Genomic DNA, 20,831 nt, shown 5'->3' on the forward strand with positions numbered 1-20,831 from the left:
AACTGGGCTTCACATTGGCGAAGCGAGATATTGCCAAGGCGTGAAAGGCGCCGCGGGCTCTATCGGTGGCCGCTTGGAAGAATGGCTTGGACTTTTGCATGGGGCTAGAACAGCCCATTTTTGTAGCCAGGGGATGCCCGCACAAGCATTACAAAATATGGAAGCGGTGGGCAGATTATCGGGGTCTGTGGCTGGAGCCACCAGCTGTAGCAGAGTCTCATCCTTCGGGGTGATGTCTGGCGCATATTTGGTTAGGTGTTATGCTGGGTGGGACCCGTGGGGATGTGTGCCATCATGCTTGGGCTTCTAGATTCAGTATAAAGTCCGTGGACGGGACTATATGGACTATGTGCGACTTCTGAGAGGGGCGGGGGGGGGGGGGTTTGGTACTATGTTATATGCGTTTGTTATGCATCTTGATGTCATTCACAAAAGTTAATTGCTTTCGTCGCTATGTGTGGCTTGATTTAGCAGTTGCCTCTGGTGTGCAGAGCCCTGCAATGTTTGCGCAATCTGACAAATAAAATGCTTTATAAAAAAAAAAGACACACACTAGCTCCTCACTCACATCTACAAATACCTCCACAACATCGGACCCCAATACCTCAACGAAAGACTCCCCTATGACACACCGACCAGAAGCCTCTGATCCGCCGACCTTGCCCTAGCCGTAATCCCACACATCCGCAGAGCCAGAGTGGGAAGGCGATCCTTCTCCTACATCGCTGTCAAGACCTGGAACGAACTCCCTCTCGGCATCAGACAAAGCCCGAAACTGCAAGCTTTCAGGAAACGCCTAAAGACCTGGCTCTTGGGGTGAATCGAAGCTGCGCGAAACCCTCACCCCATTCCCCAGCTCCTTGAAACCCTTGCGGGTGTGTAGTGTGCTTAACAAATCCCTGCTTAATTGATTGAAACTCGTCTGCAGAATTTGGGGTCTCATTATATCCGTGTTTCTTGTAGTATTTGAGCTTCCCTAACAAGACATCCTTTCGGGTTGCTTTTCCATACTGCATAAACCTTGAGCACGATTAACATGTATGAAGTGGTTTTGTGTGTGGTGCCACTTGAAATGTTTTCATCCTATAACATAAAAACATCAAGTTCTCCCATACCTGTAATAATTTACTATGTGTGATCTCAAGCATAACTTAATTTATTTCCATCTGGTGTCTACATCCAAGATTTCATTGCTCTTCGAATTCTACTTCTCTATTGGCCACTAGTATATTGTGCAATTTTCTGAGTGTTCCCACCTGTTTGTGTTCAGATCCCATGCAGGTGTCCGTCACCTGACCGAACAGCCCTGTGAACCAATACAAAGGGTAGATATTATGTACATCGGCCTTAGAAGTGAGATAGGTTCTAATTTCTTATTATTAAAGAGCCACATTTACACTTATAGAAAGACAGCAATATTTTGCATACTAAATCAAAATTCATTTTGAAGGTGTCAGCAGATTTCAGTTTGAATGAAGTGGTAGTACAGTAGCTGAATGGACTCCTTCGCTAACTAGATATTTAACAATGTTTGTGAAGTTTTTTTATGGATCATTCCAGAACGAGTGGGGTAGTGATAGCGACATTATACACTGGAGTTCTCCTGTATGATATCTGCAGGGCAGTGACCGTGTCATGATGAGTCACCACACATTTGTGAAGCATGTTTTACCTGAATGCAAAGGTGTCCAGGCGTAAGGTAGTGGGCCAGATAGTCATGCGTCATCTTTTTCGTTGTTGTAAGCCTCATCTGCTTCTTTAACATCTTAAATTGTTTCTGTGGATAAACTGACAGTTTTTTGTTAATAAATATTTGTATTGGTATCTATTTCGCATCAAGGTATACAATAACACAAGATAGGTCTTTGTACATTCACAAGCTTTCGGGTCACACAGTGATGATAAAAATACAGATCAGAGCCCGCTTGATTGTCATCATGCGATTCCATATTGCCTGAAATTCCTAGCTATTGATCGAGGGGAAGGAGTTTCCCTGACCCCATCTGGCTGTTCTCTGATGGTTTGTGGGTGCAACACCTCTGTTATCTCTCCCATTTCTAAGCCATAATATATCATCCAAGCACTCCAAATGTTGGTGAATTTCTTGGGACACCCTCTAGCTTTATAGGTTACCTTTTCTGCAGCCATTTATAAGTCCGTTCTTGCCTTCCATTCGTCGATTGTAGGAGGGCCTGGAGTCCCCCACTTCTTGGCTATATCTCTTTTAGTGACTGTTAAGCCCAGGTTGTATAATGTGACTTTGGGATGGGGTTGGTCAACATCTGAGGGAATTTCCAGTAGAATGTATTTGGGGTCCATGGGTACTTGTGTCTCTGTTGCATTGTTCAGCTCTGTTATAATCTGTGACTAGTTTTTTTTTTTTATGAGGTGACCGTCTCAGAGCATGTGTATAAAATGTACCTTTTTCTTTCTTACATCAAAGACCACTCGGTGTTTCTGCTCTCCCCATTGCATGTAATCGTGCCCTATCAAAATATGCTCTGTGAAGAATTTTAAATTGACTCGGACGTAGTTTTAGCTTAACGGCTACCTCTCTGCAATGCATCAGCGCCGCCTCCTAGTCAATGTCATCGGAAGCTCCAGTTGTGATTTCCCATTTGAATCCAAGTGTTTTCAGCCTATCTGAGATATTGTTGATCAGGGTTTTATATGTCCACGAGACAACCTATTCTGGTATTGCCTCTTGTGGTAGTCTGGTGGTGCGAATTCAGGAGTGCCAGAGGCATCTAGTTTTCAACCTTCCATGCATATTTTAACTGGAGGTATTTATATCTCTGGGGGTTACTACCTTGATATTCTTGCTGGAGAAAGCTAAATGAAATCAGGGCGTCTCCCTCTAAGAGGTCTCCCAGCTTAAATTGCCCGAAGCCTTTAAGTTTATTTTCTTGTAGTCTCGTTCCCTCCCATAGTGGGGTTTCTTGTGTGTTTCTTTTGTCCCATTTCATTTGTCATTCCGAGCCTTTCCATGCTTCAGTTGTTCTCTTGATGGCAGGTAATAGTTGCTGTAACCATTACCCCCATAAAAGTTGTGAAGTTGACTGTTTCTGTAATTGAAGTTTGTTCCAGAGCATAAATTGGACGGTCTTCTGGCATGTGTCCCTATTCATTGATTGTGATTAGGTGAGCCGCTCTGTAACAAGGACTTAGGTCAGGTAGAGCGATCCCTTCTTTGTATTTGTTACAATGTAGTGTCTGAAGTGCCACATCCCATAGCAATATGTGCAGATTGTCGTTGATTCTTTTAAAGATTGTCTCCGATATTTTACTGAATGTGTTCTGCATAATATATAATTATTTCGGGAGTGTATTCATTTTATACATAGCTGCTCTCCCTAGCAGCGTTAAAGGAAGTCTCCTCCACCTTTAAACATCTTCATGGAATTCTTTAAGTGTCCGTCTGATGTTGTAATTGATACGGATTGTGTTATTAATGGTTATATAAGCCTAGGTATCGGAATCCCCCCTACTAAGACTCATAGTTGCCTTGGAAGGTCTTGTGTCTCCAGGGTCCCCCCCGCTGAGTAAATACTAGAATTATCCCAATTTATTTTTGTATTCCGCATGCTCGCCATATTCTTTCAATGATTGTAGTTTAACAGGGAGTGCCTTTATTGGTTCTGTAACATACAGGAGGATATTGTCTGCATAGAGGGAAATCTGTTCCTCTCTCAGCTGCCCCCCCCCCACTTCTCTGAAGCCTCTGATATCTGGATGTGCTCAGATCATGCACATCAGTGGTTCTAATACTAAATAGAACATCAGGGGGGACAGCGGACATCCTTGTCTAGTTACCCTCGCTACCTAAACTGACATTGTTGTTCGATATTTCAATGATTATATCAGATACAACTATTTTGATATTGCGCGGTATTCTGATTCAAGCATATGAATCTTTGAAAAAAAAAGTAATGTGTAGCTGCAGTTCTCCAGACTTGTCTTTCATGGATACATATGCAACCACCCACATTCTTAGTCAGATGCTTCCAATATTTCCTTTTTTAACAGTTCTACAGAAAATCAGATGTATGGGGGCCTTTAGGGGAGTAGAAGCCAGTGTGCCATAACATTATTTGGGACCATTGGTCTTTTCTAATAAAATGAGGTAAATGTTTTACTATGCATTTCACCTTTCTGCTAATGTATGATCACCATGACGCCCAGCTCTGCAAAGAGGAAAGATTAATTTTTGATTTATTTATTTTTTTAAATATCTTTACTGACATTTTTTCCATTTTTCAATAAACAGCATACTCCGTAACAAGCAAATGAATAATTACATGGTATGGTACAACAGCATTTTTGGCTAGTATGTCAGACTGTACAGGGCTTACGCCAAATATTGCCAGAAGTAAGTTTAACAGGTATACGCAGCGATTGACCAAGTGTCCATTTCAAAACATGCCCGCGAATTACCATGTAATGGCGATGTAAAGGAATTGATGACAGATCACCTCTTATGTCATAGTCCACCATGTTCAGCATGGCCACATGGGATGCCAACGCCGACGTATCACCTACCGCCTTGCACATGAGGGGAGTTAAACATCGATGATTAGCATAGTGGACAGAACCTCACTGGTGGGTAACATTTGTGGATGCTAGTATTGAGTTGTACCAACTCGTCATGAAACTATATGCACATACCTTATAAGGTGCCAATAAAGAATCCAAAACACAAAAGAGGAAAAAAACAAAATAGAAACAGCAACCACAACAGAAAGAAAAAAAATAAAATAAATAAAACAACTGCAACTCAAAATTAGCCTTTATATCCTCAACCCCGGGCGTCCTGGTAAGATATTGCTGACTTCCAAGAAACCGCCTCTTCCCTTCCCCAGCAAGAACCATAGTGTGAGATGGACCCAAGATGCACCAGACAGTACCCTCAGTCACACGGCATGCTCTACAGGCCAACAAATGAAGAACAGGTAATGATCGCCAAGGGCAGTAGCCTTTCATTACGCACAATTATTATCTATGTGTCAAGCTGCTAGGGCACAGAGCTTAAGGGTTCACATTGGTGGAGGACGTGTGCGGGGGTTGACCGTCAGTGCTGCAGTGTTGTGTAAAGCTATTCAGCAACGTATCCCAAGGCTGGGCTGCTGGGAATTTGCGGAGACCTGAAGTCTCCTCTCTGTGTAATGCCACACTCTCTGCTCGTGCCCAATTAAGAAATGACTTCTCCCAGCTAATTGCAACAGGGGCTTCTCCCCTTTTCCAGTTCTTAGTGATCAGGCGTTTCGCAGTAATATAGCCTAGGTCTCGAAAGCGGGAGGATATCTTATTCTGCTTATTTCGCTTATATAAGCCTAAGATGCATATCTCCCAAATATGCTGACACAGCACACCGGTGCACTGCTCTAGTATAGCCGTGACCCTCCGCCAATACAATGCCAGTGCAGCGCAGGACCAAAGCATATGTAACAGATCCTCACCTCGAAGCTTACATCGCGGACAGGCATCTGTATTATCTCCAAAGTATTTGACTATGTTGTCTTGGGAGAGGTAGGCGCGGTGCAGAACAAACGTCTGAATCAATTTGAATCGAGAGTTTCGTGGTATGTTGACAGGTCCCGCTAAAACTACGTCCCATTCTCCATCTGTCCATGGGCGCCCCCTATCAGCCTCCCACTTTGCGCGGAGCCTCGTCAGCGGCAGCATAGTGTGTATTAAAAGTGCGGATGCCAGCCAATGAACAATATGAGATCCCGCCCCCATAACATGCAGGTATTGAATAAGGTGGTGCATTGGGAGTTCTGTGGTGATGTCCCCCCACGAGGACGTCAATGTATGTAGGAATGAACCATATAATAGAAACTGCCCGGGTGCCAAGGCCAGTGTCTGCGGAGAGCACCTCAAACTGGATGAGCTCACCATCGGTATATAGATCGCCCAGTGTGTCAATATCTACCTCCTGCCATACACGCAGCGCCGGTTCCGTAGTGTCTCTGCTGCCTCTAGGCGTACCTAGCAGCGGCAGCGCCAGGGTGTATGGTTTAGTGGACCTTGTTAAATAAAGGCATCTCTTATAGCAGTGAAGAGCAAGAGCTAGGGACCATGGTGTGGATCGACGGCCTCGAGCAAGTGGGTGAAACAAGTGCAGTACTTGCGAGCGTGTCCATGGTGGCAAAGCAGTTGCCGTGTCCTCCAGGTTTTTACCCGCTATCCATCTAGTTACCCACTGGAGCTGAGCCGCCAAATACTATAATTCGAGGTTGGGGACCGCCAACCCTCCCTGTGCGATCGGGGCGTACAGTTTCGTCAACGCTATTCTGGGTCTCCCCGCATTCCAAATCAGGTCGCAAAACATTTTTTCCAGATCACGGAAAAATTTTGAGGGAATTTGGACCTCAATGCTGGTTAAGTAATATAAAAGCTTTGGCAGGATTAACATTTTTATTAATGTCACCCGCCCCGTCACAGTGAGAGGAAGTGTTTTCCAGAATCTCACTTGTGCCTGAATGGCGGTTACTGCCCTGGTCAGATTGCCCAAAGAGGAAAGATTCATGCATGTGAATCTGTGAAGGATACCAGTGCTGGTGAACGGTAGTTATATGTAAGTAGCTATTTTTCCTGTTGTTTTTGTGGAGTCTGCCCTACTTACATATATTGTGAAAGTAGTTGTTTTGACAGCTCTGGTAGGAGCTGTTGCTGATGTTTCTGCGATGGTCACTGCTGCTCTCTCTGCCTTATTGACAGCTGTGGCTGTTGTGGTCCATGCTGTGGCTGCTGATTATGTCCCTGGCTATGTTGATGTGAGAAGTTGGCCTGGTATATGATGTTCACTAGTTAAAGTGAGCACCCTGTACCATGCCAAGCAACCCTTATGGTGTGGTTGTAAGTCAACCTTTTCGGACTAGCTGCCCTAGTGGTAGCGTAGGCTAAGCAGTCTTTGAGGCTAAACTCGTTGAAGCGTGTTAAGCAGGCTGTTTTACCATATGTAACCCCCTTTAATACCAATGAAAGGACACCACACAGATATATATTCAAAATATATATGTATTTATTACTCAAAGTATCCCCTAGACTCTTTATGAGCACAGGAGCACCAATCGTTAAACAAGAAAGTATTACAATATACAGAAGTTGCACTTTATATAGATGGGCCCTGGTGGCCACTCAAACCATATACTAAAATAGTGGTATAAGTACCACGAACAGGAAAGGGAAAAGGCCTAGGGCCTCTAGAATCGCTGGGCCTACAAGGAGCTAACTTCAGTTAGTGACCAGGAGGTCCACGGGTCGTGTGTGCAGTGAGGAAAGTTACACGCGGGCTCCCATAGTTTTTCAATAGGTGCGTAAAAGTTCAAAAGTTACTGCTAGAAGGGTCTTCTGGATGGACTACGAACTTGGGACTTAAAACACAGACACTAGAGATGTTTCTCTACACTTGGGCACCGGAGTGCCAGCTTTACCTCACCCACAGGAAGCGGGTGCATAGGTCTCGAAGTGCGTCGGGTTTCGTCTATCGATTCAATGGAGCCTGATGACAAAGATGCTGCAGGCGGTCGGTCCAGAAGAGATGCGTTGGATCCAAGAGTGGATCGGAGTTGTAGAAGACCTGAAAGCAGAGGGGACAGTGTTCATAGTCACTAGCCAGTGACCGGCGTGGCACCAGGTAGGTACCAGGCGATGTCTGGTGCAAACAGGTGATTAGGTGTAGCTTGTCTCCGCAGCCACGTGGTCCCTGAAGGTCGACGACGTCCAGGAGTCTAGTCACGAGCTGTCCCACGCAGGCTCTCGCTGTCGGCGGTGTCGGCGACTCGAAGGAAGCAAACAAGCCTTGGCAAAGGCAGAAGTCGTGAAGAATGCATAAAGCTGATTGTTCTGACCAGCAAGGTCAGAGGGGCTGCTCCTTTGGAGAGCAGCTGGGGCCAGTCTGGAGCAACCAGACCAGCGTCGTAGATTTCAAGGTTCGTCGCCAAAATGGCCACTAGCCAACGGGCCAGGGACCGGGCAGGCGCGTCGAGATGCAAAGTGCAGAGGGGCCCCACGCAGATCGTGGAGATGCTGGAGGGCTCACCTTTCGTGCAGATGCTGCTCGGGTGTTGGGCTTCTCAGGACCCAAAGCACAACTTGGAGGGAGCCTCTGTGGTCGCGCTTGCAGCTTGTCTTGGGTCTTTCAAGATGGCTGGCTCCACGTGTCTCGGTGCCTCCATGGGTTCCTTCTTTTCAGGGACTGTGGATCGGGCGGGGAGAGGTCTGGAGGTCCAGGTCTTGTCGGGCTCTGGGCTCGGGCTCCGGCGGGAGGCGGCGGCAAAGCAGACGTCGAATAGCTGGTTGGTGCTTGCGTTAGCAAGATGGTCACTCCCTGACCATAGGGGAGATTTCCTTCTGTCCTCTGTGCAGCAGAGCGTCGAAGTTCCCGTCTTCTTCTTGTAGTTAAGTTGATTCCAGGATGTCTGAAATTTTAGGACACAGCTCCTACCTTTAAGCGGATTCTAGGGGCCGGACTACCTGCTAGGTCCGTCCCTAAGGGTGGGACCAGGAAGGGGGGTGGTTACACCCCCAATCCATTGTCCAGCTCGCCCCAGGTCCGGGGCTGGTATGCCCCAGGACCGGTTTGAACTGGCATATGCACTGAGGCTCCTTGTGAGCCACAGGCATGTCTGGTTTCTTTCAAGCCCTACCTGACCAATACACAAAATCCTGTCTGGGGTGGTGCACGCACCTCCCCTGGCAGGAAACCCTTTGTCCACGTCTCCCAAGCTGGAAGGACTCCCAGCAGCAGGAGGGCAGACTTGTGTCTGTGGTGGCAGCATCCATTTTGTGGAGCTGAGGCTATGTCTGATCTTACCCGGGTTTCAGGTACTGTACATGTCGTGTCCCTCTAGAAGGGTGGAATGCTAACCCCATCGCCAGAATTGGCGAGGGGTTAGTATTCCAATTCGTATGACACCTTACTCGACATGTTTTGATAAAGCCAAACCAAAGATAGCATTTAACCGCAAGGTTCATAATGCACTTAAGAGTATATGGTATGACGATATCTGGAAACGGTAGAAGGAAGTTGTTCCGACCACTGCAGACAGGCTCAGCTCATGCCAGAGCACCATCTCACATGGAACCAAGCACTCTGCCTTCAGGATTGTTAAGGCCTGCCATAGGAGTGACTTATAGGTTAACATGTGTTCCATTTAAGGTTAGGTATAGGTATACTACACCTAAGTAAGAGGTGGTTACACCAACTTACCCCAGCTGAGTGATCAGCCAGTTGTGTCAAATTTGTTAGGCCAGGCCAGGGGTGGCATAATACATGCTTCAGCCCCTGGTAGGCCTTAGATACACCAATGCCCTGGGTACCTAGTGTACACTGGTACAGGGGCTCACAGGGTGATCCACTTCCAATTGGTTATGCACCTAGGGTGCATAGTGTCAATTTAGTAGAGCGAACAGCAGGCTGGGGGTCTGATTAGCAGGCCCACAGCCTCAATATGTCAACCAGTGAAGCAAAAAGCAAAAATTTGGGGTAACCATAGGATAGCAGACCCTACTCTCCTACAGTTGAGAGCTGTTGTTGACTTGGCGGTAGCTGGAATTGCTGCTGTTATAATATCTTATGTTGTTTCTTTAGTCCCACTGGTTACAATTGTTTTCCATACAGTTTAGGTTGCTACTATCCATGATGTGTAAGAGATCTGGTCCCTCCTTTTGGTTACTTCTCTAGTCTGTGCTGTTGTGGCTGATGTAGCCCCTGCAGCTGTGGTCACGCTGTGCATGCAGCTGTTGCTACTTTTGTTGTGGCTGCTGTGGGTCTTGCTGTTGTGACAACTGTTGGTGTTTTTGTCCCTTATGTGTGCAGCTGCAGTCATTGCTCTGGTTTTTGCCTTGCTGTATATATTGTTTCTATCGTCCCTGCTATGGTGACAGCTGTTGTTGCTATGCTCCATTCTGCGGTTATTGTACTAATTGCTGCTTTGGTCCTTGCTTTGCTGAAAGCTGCTGTTAACCCTACTTGGTGGTAAGTATGGTCGCTGCTATAAACTTTTCTTCCTATTGTTCCTGTTTTAGATGTAGTGGCTGCTGTACTCCTACTTAGATTGACGCGTGTTTCTCTGCAGTGGTTACATATGCTGTGAAAACTGTTTCAACGCTGTGGTCCCTGCTTGACTTGATACTATGTTTGCAGCTGTTGTTGCTACTGTGGTAGTGGCAGATGTTGCAGGAGTTGTTTTTAGTATTGTTCCTCCTTTAGTTGCTGCTGTGGTCCCTGCTTTGGTTAAAGCTGTTTTTACTGATGTGTTGGTAGCATGGTTGGTGCTTTTGCTCCTGCTATGTTTTTAAAAACAAAAAATACTTTATTTATAATTTTTCAACAATGAAACTAACAAACTTGAGCAGTCATTTGCAGAATCCTTCGAGACAGTACTCATCGACACATTCTTTAGTTCACGTTCTCCTGCAATGGTTACATCTGTGGGGCGTCACTGCCCTAGTTCCTGCCATGGTGGCAACTTTGGTGACTTCTGGAGATCCCTGTTGTCATTGCAGCTGTGGCCTCTGTTGTGCTTGTAGCTGATGTTGCTGCTGTGACAGCTTTTGGTACTTCTGTAGTGGTGACTGTTGTAATAGCTCTTATTGCTGCAGCTTTTGTTGCTGCTGTGGTCTTTTTGTTGGTGTAACTGTTGCAGTTCTTGCTGTTGCAATAGCTGTTATCACTGCTGTTGTCCCTGCTGTGGTATCTGCCTTAAGACTGCTGTTACTACTATCACTGCCATGGTGTCCACTGTAATAACTGCTATGGTTCTTAAACTGGTTACAGCAATTGGTGCTTCTGTTTTTTTTTGCTCTGGTGATATCTTTCGGTGCTGCTGTATTGCAAGCTGTCAATGTGTGCCGACATGACTGGGAGCAGAATTTATTATTCTCATTTTTTTCTTTTTGCATTCATAAAGGGTACGTAGACCCCTTCTCTTTCGTGAATGTTACCAACCGAAATATGAAATTGGCTAATTCTCAATTTTTTGCGACTAGATTATATTCGCTAACCACGGATACTTCCCATATGAATTGCTATTTTGAAGGGAACTCCTAAACAGTGCCCTCCCAAATGGCGATTTGTTATGAGTTTCTAAACCCATTTTGCGATTTGGTAACCTGCTGCTAAAATGAAAGTGGGACCATAACAAATAGCCATTTTGTGGTTGAAAACCCAGTGATTTCACGTATCACAGGCTTTGTGACCGCATAATGGCTTTGTACATCAGACCCTAGATTGTTTCCTTTTTGGTGGTCAGTCACAGCTCACATCACTACTGTGTTGGCATCTTTCTGTCCGTCATCGCGCCCTCCTCCCCCCCTGGTTACACTCCTTAAAGTGTGCACTTTGTTTAATGGCACTAAATTAGAGCGATTCTCTTCAGTCTGTAACCTAGTACAGTGTAACCTTTTTCTCTTTTCATGGCTTAGAGTAAGCGGGACAGTTATGAAGCAGCTGTATCAAAGCGGACTACACCACCAGGAACAGTTCCAAAAAGAAATGACCCTGGATTTGGGTTTCAAACGCCAAGCAACAACTTGAATACTAACTACATGTCATGGTAAGAAACATGTTTTTTTAAATACATCTCTAGTATAACAGAAATCCTAAAATAGATAAAGCATAACAATTGTGTGCTCAGTGATTCTGGGTAGCTTTTAGTTGGGATTCTGAAGCATTTATCCGAATTTTCACAACTTGCACTGCCCTTAGCATCTAGGTATACTTTTTAATCTATTTCATTAAGGGGAATTGGGGTCACAAATAACTTTACCAATTAAATTAATTCTGGATATGTAAAAGCGGTTACAACATGTAGTAGTTTGGCGGGAATATGAGTGTTCTTGATCAGTTCTGTGCGTCAGACACTGACTCTGCATGTTAGGTAATCAAAATTAATTTAGCTAGATCTTTTTTGAGTAAATAAAAACCAGTATTGTGGTGGAAGTGATGTGATGAATTTCCTAGTGGGCCTTAAGGAAGTATGTTTTTTGTGCACAATAAGGATAGATGTGCATTGCGATGTAAATGGTGAAAAGGACCTTTACCCCTCCCATGTATTGATTTGTGAGTGTCAGCATCTTTAATTAAACAATGTAATACTATTCAGCTATAACAAAACCACTTGACAGAGATGTATCTGCGTGATCTTGAATACGTTGCTTTCAAGTAAAGAATGTTTGTACTGTCTTTTGCCAGCTTTAGAACACCCCTTGTAAATGAGTGCATGTCAGCTTTGTCGCAGAATTGCACTCCTAACAATCAGTCTTCGGCGTACCTGCAAGCAAAGTCACAAACTCCAGGACCTTCTTTCCAAAACAATGGTACCTTCCAGGTATGTGTAAATTTAATCACTTATAAAGTTAATGAGTCATTTTGATTTACAAAAGCACACTGTATGCAAATGGAGTTTCTTTGTTGCCTGTGCATGGTCACAGACCTCGTACCAGTAACCGATTAATATTCACAGGCCCTAACTGGACTCCACTACGAATAGAAGTTGTTTAAAATCTTGAATTTATTTTGAATTCTAAATTGATGTACAGTTGTGAGGCTTTCTTTATGGTCCTTGTGGAGTCCTATCCAACTGGATTTAACCCTTGATGGCTAATGTTGTTCACCACTGGTCTGCACAGTACTTTGAATTTGATTTCCATGGGAGTCGCTTATGCACGTAAGTCGCTCAGGGTGATGACGGCAAACAGGCAAGGCTTCCTCCCTGGTAATGAGGGGTTTACAAACTAAGAAGCAGTATGATACTGTAGATAATAGAGTACCTGAAGTGTTCATTCAGTGCTTTACTCTGTAAAATAGAAAATACTTTTACAAGATAAGTAAACTAGTATGCATACAAATATGAGAACATTAAAAACCAGTACATTTGACTTATTATTCTCCCAGTATTCAACCTAAAAAAACTTTATAGCAGCACCCTCATGACGAGTTCTAGAAATGTGGTTTACACTGAGCCCTCTAAGATGCCTCTTGTCTCGTCTTTGCTCTGTTGTTAACTTAACTGAGATTCCGAAGTTCAGCTCAGTAATTTTCAGCGCCAGGATCTCTTAGCTAAATATAACCTTTACATGGCTGAAAACAGCCAAGGATGCCTTTAACCAGGCTTCACTTTGATCTAGCTTCTGTGGCGCTGAAAGATTCTCCTCCATAAAAGAAGGCTCTAAAAAAATATTTTAACTGACTGGCTTAATAAGAGCTATGGAGCCACCCAAACAACACGGGTCCCACCCTATTTTCCGATTCACCTGACGGCTAGGCATTGATGATCACTAGGACTCCAGGGTAGTGGAGCCCAGGGCCTGGTTAAGGGCTTTTAATATATGAAAGAAACAGTTAGTTATAGGTTCCTTATCTTAGAATTACCCCAAGGCGTCAGACTGGATCCGGAAAATTTTTCGTCAGCAGTACTCTTGCGCGTCGAAAGCTGGTGTCCGTCGACTCCGCGTTCGTCGTTGGCGTTGTGGTAGCCGGGATGACGTTGCGGTAGCTACATCGACGCCCTTGCGCGCTGACACGGCAGCAAGCACAGATCCGGAGAGAATGCTAGCAAGCACACGAGAGAGAGAGGTACCCCCAGTCACTTTTTCTCGACCTTTGTCGACATCATTTTTTGAGTCCATTGACTCCTGGTGCACGAGGTATGCCCAGCTTCAAGGCTTGCGGTTCCTGTAGCCGACTGATGTCGGTGACGGATCCGCACGCGTGTGCCTCTTCTGCCTGGAGATCGACCACAACCCCAAGTCGTGCTCCGACTGCCAGACCATGAATCCAAAGTCTTTGCAGGAGCGGTCCCGAAAGCTTCTTGAGACCTGGCAGTCGGTTCCGCGCTGTTGGAGGTCCTGGTCACGTAGGAGGTCGAGGGACCGGTGGCGGAGTCATCATCACTCTTCATCCAAGTCTTCGCACTCAGGGTCAGGTAAGTCAAACCACAAGAAGAAGTCAAAGAAGCATCGTTGCTCTTCGACTTCTCCCTGTCGGCTGCTGCAACGAGGGATGCGGGTGGTGCCCCTCCCGCGGCTCCACGCGTAGAGCCTGAAGCGCAGACTCTGGGCTTCCCTCCCTTCCCAGGACCCGGAGCGACCCCTGCCCAGCTTAGTCAATTTTGCGAACCAATGCATGCCATCTTTGGGCAGCTAGGTGACCAGGACCTTGACGCCGGCAGCTCTGGCCTTGGCACCGCAGGGCCCTTTTAGATGCAGGCCTGGATCCGGATCGGCGCCGGTCAATCTTGCGACACCTCCCCCGGCGCCGTTTCCATCGGCACCACGTCTGCAACCGGTGTTGGCTGTGTCCCTGGCCGACAACGCCCCTGGCCTCCTCCTCGAGGTGGACACAGAGTCGGACCTGCGTTGACCGATGCCGGATCCGGCACCGACAGGTACTTTTGTGCCCGTGTTCTACCCTGGCTCTTTGAGACTAGATTGGCAGACAGACAAGAGTGGGAGGGCTCGGTGGGGTCTGGAGAGCCTTTAACCGACCAGTTAGGTTATGAACCGGACTGGGGAGAGGAACTGGGGGAAGCCAGTGGTCTGGATACCTCACCAGACCATGGCATGTTGTCTCCTCCTACCTTGGCTACGGAGGAGGGAGCGTCATATGCAGTGGTGTTGCTTAGGGCGGCCGAGGCTCTCCACCTCTAGCTACCTACGGTGGCAGTCAGGACTAACCTCCTGACAGAGGTGCTTCAACCCGCAGCGAGCTCTTCAGAGCCCCTGCTGCCATTTAATGAAGCCCTAACAGACATCCTTTTGGGCACGTGGTCCAGGCCCAACACACTGGATCCTGTGGATAGAATGATTGCCCTACGCCACCGTCCGGCCCAGGGCGACCCGTCTTTACTCTCCCAACACCCCAGCCCTGAGAGCTTGGTGGTCCAAGCCTCCACCTCCAAGAGCACATTCACTACTGCTCCACCTGAAAGGAAATATAAAAAGCTGGACCATCTTGGGAAGAAGATGTTTTCTTACACCAGCTTGGGACTGCGGTCGGTAAACACTACATGTCTATTGAGCCGTTACACCCACTCCGTGTGGGACATGGTTGCGCAAGTGCTGCCTCAGTGCCCGGAGGAGGCTCGCTCTGTACTCTGTCAGGCAGTTGGGAGAGACACAGCGAAGTTTACCATCCGCTGTGGGCTGGGTACTGCCGACTGACTAGGCTGGACGATTTCCACGTTTCCACCTTCAATGCTACACCTGGTTGAGGTAGACTGGTTTTTCAGGGGATTTCCAATCCACTGTTATGGACTTGCCCTCCGATGGCCGTCGCCTATTCGGTGACAAAGCAGACAACACGCTGGAGTGCTTTAAGGACTCTCGGGCTACAGCCAGGTCCTTGGGCCTCTCCACCACCCGCCCTGCGCAGTCTGCTTTTCGTGCCTTTTGTGGCTATGGAAGGGGTTCCCCGCCGCGTTCCTCCCAAAGCCACAGGCCGGCTCAGGCTGTTCAACTCAAGCGCGGCAGGGTATGTGGGAACCACAGCATTCGTTCTGGGGGCCAGCGGGAAGGCCAGTCCACCACATCCCCCTCTGCAGCAGCCTCCAAACCTTCCTTGTCCGACCTTTCAGTGCCACCAAACGCCAGTGGGTGGCAGGATTCGCCATCACCTCCCCCACTGGCGCACCATCAAGTCGGAGAGGTGGGTTTGCAAATAGTCCGAAGGGGCTACTCCCTCCCCTTTGAGACTACCCCTCCCACCATGCCGCCTCAGTACCATTGCATGTCGGAGGATCATCTGACCCTTCTCCAAAAAGAAGTTCGGCACTCTTCTCCAAGGGAGCCATAGAGCGAGTTTCTATCCCAGAAGTAGGTCGTGGTTGCTATTCCCACTACTTTCTGGTGCCCAAGAAGGACTAAGGCCTGCGTCCTGTCTTGGATCTCAGGAACGTCAACCGCTTCCTCCGGAAGGAGAAGTTCAAAATGTTGACGGTAGCTCAGGTCCTGTCTGCCCCCGACCCTGGAGACTGGATCGTAGCGTTGGACTTGCAGGACGCTTGTTTTCACATCCCTGTCCTGCCAGCCCACCGGCATTACCTGTGGTTCACGGTAGGCCACGAACACTTTCAGTTTACCGTGCTCTCCTTTGGCATTACCAGCGACCCTCGGGTGTTCACAAAAGTGATGGCGGTCACACCTCATTTGTGCAGATCAGGGGTTCGTCTTCCCCTTTCTCGACGACTGGCTGTTGAATGCGGGCTCGCCCCAGGCTGTCGTCTCCCACCTCCAGACTGCGGCCGACCTCCCGCATTCACTGGGGTTTTCCATCAATGTGCTGAAGTGGCACCTGACTCCCTCTCAGAAGCTCCTCTTCATCGGAGTGGTTCTGGACTCGACGTAGATTCATGTCTATCCTCCTGAACAGCGAGCGGGAACAGTGATTAGATGATTCTGATCTTTCAGTCTCTATCCCGGTTTTTGGTCAGGATGACCATCCGGCTACTGGGTCTGATGGCCTCCTGCATCCTGCTGATGACCATGCCAGATGGCATATGCGGGCTCTGCAGTGGGACCTGAAGTTCAAGTGGGCACAACATCAGGGAAACCTGTCTGATTGTGTCCAGATCTCGGAGGACACTGCACACCAATTGCAGTGGTATCTAACGAACCAGGATTGGGTCGACTGCAGATCCCTCTCCCTTCCTCAACCAGAGTTCACAGTGATGACCGATGCATCACTTATGGGATGGGGCGGCCACATGGGGGAGATGGAGATCAGAGGCTTCTGGTCTCTGGCAGAATCCGGGCTCCACATCAACCTTCTGGAGCTTCAGACGATTCGTCATGCACTCAAAGCATTCCTTCCGTAGTGCAGGTGTTCACGGACAACACCCCCTCCATGTGGTACTTCAATAAACAAGGCTGGGTGGGGTCGTGGACCCTATGTCAGGAGTCCCTCTGCCTCTGGATATGTCTGGAACATCAGGGCATATCCCTGGTGGTTCAACACCTGGCATGTTCCCTGAACGCCAGGGTGAACGAACTTAGCCGCAGGTGCATGATGGATCATGAATGGAGTCTTCACTCGGAGGTGGTGCAAGGTCTCTTTCAGCAGTGGGGAGAGCCTTGGTTAGATCTATTAGTCACTGAAGAGAACGCACAATGTCAGCAGGTCTGCGTGTTGGAATTTCCAAGGTGGCACTTGCAAGGCGGCACTTTTCGTCGCGAGTGGAGTTGCGGTCTTCTATGCCTTTCCGCCTATACCACATCTGCTCAGAGTGCTGAAGAAGATCAAGCGCAAGCGGGCCCAAGTCATTCTTGTGGCTCCGGACTGGGCACGAAGAGTCTGGTATCCCGAGCTGCTCAACATGGCCATCGATCCTCCGATCAGACTGCCTCTTCGGGATGATCTTCTGTCGCAGCAGCAGGGGATGGTCCTCCACCCGAACCTGTCCTTACTCCACCTCCTTGCATGGAGATTGAGCGGCAGCAGTTGACTTAGTTAGACCTGCCTCCCAAAGTCTGCGATGTTTTCTTAGCAACCAGGTGTCCCTCCACTAAGACGGTATATGCCTGCAGATGGAACACATTTGTGGCATGGTGCACAGCAAAGACTGTGGATCCCTTTTCTGCCCCTCTTTCTGAGGTTCTCTTGTTCCTTCTTTCTTTGGCCCAGCAGGGCTTTGCTCTGAGCACTCTAAAAGGTTACCTCTTAGCCATTTCAGCCTTCTTTAGGCTTCCTGATCAGCCTTCTCTTTTCAAGTCCCCTGTTGTAAATAGATTCCTTGAAGCCATTACACATCTTTTCCCTGCTATTCCCTTCGTAATGCCCCAGTGGGACTTGAACGTGGTTCTTACATATCTTATGTGCGCTCCCTTTGAGCCGCTACATAACTATCCTCCTAGGCTTCTCACTTTGAAAACTGCGTTTCTGGTGGCCATCACCTCTGCACGCAGGGTGAGTGAGCTACATGCTCTTTCTTCCAAGTCTCCCTTTCTGGCTGTCCATCCGGACAAGGTCGTCCTTAGAACTAGACCTTCCTTTCTTCCCAAGGTGGTTACTTCTTCCCACATTGGCCCAACCATCACTTTGCCCACGTCTGTCCGCCTCCGCATCCTTCAGAGAGGAAGAGAGGCTCCACCATCTGGATCCAAAATGTGTGCTTTCTTTCTACTTTGAGCGCCCCAAACCATTCCAGGCGGATGACCAGCTCTTTGTTGGTTATTTGGGCGCTAAGAAAGGTCGGGCCATGCACAAATGGACCATCTCCAGGTGGGTCACTCTGTGCATCAAAGTTTGCTATTGTTTTGCAAAGAAAAAGGCTCCAGTGGGACTGCGTGACCATTCCAGCAGGGCGACTGGAGCCACCACTGCTTTGGGAGGGGGAGTCCCCCCTTAATGACATCTGTCAGGCAGCTACGTGGGCAACGCTGCACACGTTCACCAAACACTACTGCCAGAACAGCCAAGTCCGTAGAGACTGCTTCTTTGGCCGTTCTGTTCTCCAGGACTTTCTCGTGTTAACTTAGTTCACAGACCCACCTCCGGGGTTGGTATTGCTGGGATATCTATTCTAAGGTAAGGAACCTATAAATATCTGTTTCTTTCAGATGAACAAGTTACTTATCTTTGGTAACGATATATCTGTAAGAAATATAGGTTAGTTATAGATTCCTTACCGTCCCACCCATCCTCGCCGTTCTGCGAACTGTCTACTAGGGTTAAGGACTTCCTTTCAGGGCCCTAGCTTTGTGCACCAGTGGTCAGTGTCTTGCATGGGTCTGCGCTTCTGGAGTGGAAAGTCGTGTACAGAACTCACGTCAGCGCGCGAGGGCGGCATCTATGAAGCTACTGCAACGTCATCCCGGCGACCACGACGCCAACGATGAACGCGGAGTCGACCAATGCCACCTCCCGACGCACAGGGGTACTGCTGATGAAAAACTTTCCAGATCCAGTCTGATACCTGGGGGTAACTCTAAGGTAAGGAATCTATAACTAACCTATGTTTGTTACAAGTATATCGTTACCAAAGGAAAGTAACTTGTTCATTCGGACAAATGCCTGTATCTTGATTTCTTTTTGTCCAAGGCATGGTCAGTAAGTGGGCTCTGTTGGATCTGCCAGCCTTAGGGTGGTGTTATCCCAAACCATTTGCATTTTGCCCTCCTGTTTAGCTGAATTCGTTTTTTGTTGGCCTTAGGACTCTGCACTTTACCACTGCTAACCAGTGTTAATATGCTTGTGCTCATTCCTAAAAAATGGTAAAATTGGCTTGCACCTTTTTGGCACATTTAATTTACTTAAGTCTCTGGACATACCACTTAAGTGGTCCCTTAAAACATGTCTCTGGTTTACCTTTGCAGCCTGTATGCAGTTTCAAACTGCCAATTAGTGGGAAAATAAACTTCCTGCCAAGCCAAAAACGAACTTTTTAATGCATATATACATCACCCCAGAGGCAGGCCCTATACAGCCCATAGAGAAAGGTGCAGTGTATTAAAAACCTTGGACATGTCCATCTGTATCAGCATGCCCATCCCGCACCACCACAGACTTACCACCACAGGACCGTTCTGCAGCAGCTTAAAGTGATCACAGAAGAGGACTGAGCTTCCACCCTTTTAACGCAACTGCCTGAGCACACAAGCAACTTGCCAAAACCCATCAAGAACCTCATCAACTGCATCGCTGCATGCACCCACACCCTGACCCCCCTCAAGTCCAACCCAACATCAAAAATCTGACCACAGGCCAACTAGTACGCAGAGAAATTAAGGCAGACAAAATGCCACAGCAAGCAACGAGAGCGCAAATGGAAAACAAGTCCGACGCCATGGGTAAATGACTTCTTCAAATCTGCCATATGAAGCTACCACCAGCAGATATGGAACATTAAACGCACAGCTCTTGCTGTCTGCATCAGCACCCGTACAAACAGCGGCAGCAAGGAAATCTTCACCAACATCAAAGATTTCAACGTGCCCCCGGCCGCTTCCTGCAACATCACCTCCTCTCAAGACCTTTGCAACAAGCCCTTGGAATTATTGTGTAACAAAATTACCTTATGTACTTCAACCTTCAGTGAACCCCATCACTACTCTACTTTACATCATGGGCCAAAAAGGAACCATGCCCTCATAGTCTTCCATCACCACAGTCAAAATCACTCCTACCTTGAAGATCATCCACTCGGGGACCCATCTGATCCTTGGCCTCACCATGACCTTCGCCAAGGATTGTTACTGACCATCGAAACACTAACACCCATCCTCAATGCCTCCATCTCATATTCCTGTACACCTGGAAATGTGCCACTGTCTTGCCCTTGCTCAAGAAAACTTCTGCTGACCTGTCCATGCTTTCCAACTACAGACACACCACCCTCCTACCATACCCTGCCATGGTCTTAAAAACAAAGCTCCTTGATGACACCCTTTATGGATTCAGGCCCAACCACAGTACAGAAAAAGCACTCCTCCCCACCACGGTCATCATCTGTATGATCTTTGATAAGAGTCATGGCAGTCCTCATTCTTCTGTATTTCTCTGCAGCATTTGACAGTCTCACATCCCATCATTATTGTGTTTCGGTCTTTATATCTCTGAAGTTCGTTTGGCTTACAGATGAGTTAGTCATAGCAGGGTATCTAGTAGCAATCTTGTGGCCTTTGAAAAGCAAGCTCAGCTTTTAAGCATCCATCCCAGCAAAGTGAGAAACTGGAACTACACAGCTTTATCACACTTCAGGACACAGTTCATCTGCGTGACAATCTTGGGCAATTCGGTAATGCGGGAACATTACCGGAAATGTTGTTCTAACACAAGAAGTGTGGCACTTGGCAGGGCTGGGATTGTAATTGGAAGGGATTTGTAAAGC

At 47.5% G+C, this 20,831-nt stretch overlaps 1 protein-coding gene across 2 annotated transcripts in view; it reads left to right on the forward strand.

Annotated features, from left to right (window-relative positions):
- Positions 1–20,831, forward strand: part of TTK (TTK protein kinase) — a 650,127-nt gene that overhangs the window by 198,677 nt on the left and 430,619 nt on the right. For both annotated transcript variants that reach the window (XM_085611007.1, XM_085611008.1), the window contains exons 12-13: positions 11,431–11,561; positions 12,200–12,335. In XM_085611007.1, coding sequence (XP_085467133.1) covers positions 11,431–11,561; positions 12,200–12,335 — 267 coding nt within the window. The remainder of the gene's footprint in view (positions 1–11,430; positions 11,562–12,199; positions 12,336–20,831) is intronic.

The sequence above is a fragment of the Triturus cristatus genome, chromosome 6 (assembly GCF_964204655.1).
Source record: "Triturus cristatus chromosome 6, aTriCri1.1, whole genome shotgun sequence".
Classification (NCBI taxonomy): Eukaryota; Metazoa; Chordata; class Amphibia; order Caudata; family Salamandridae; genus Triturus; species Triturus cristatus.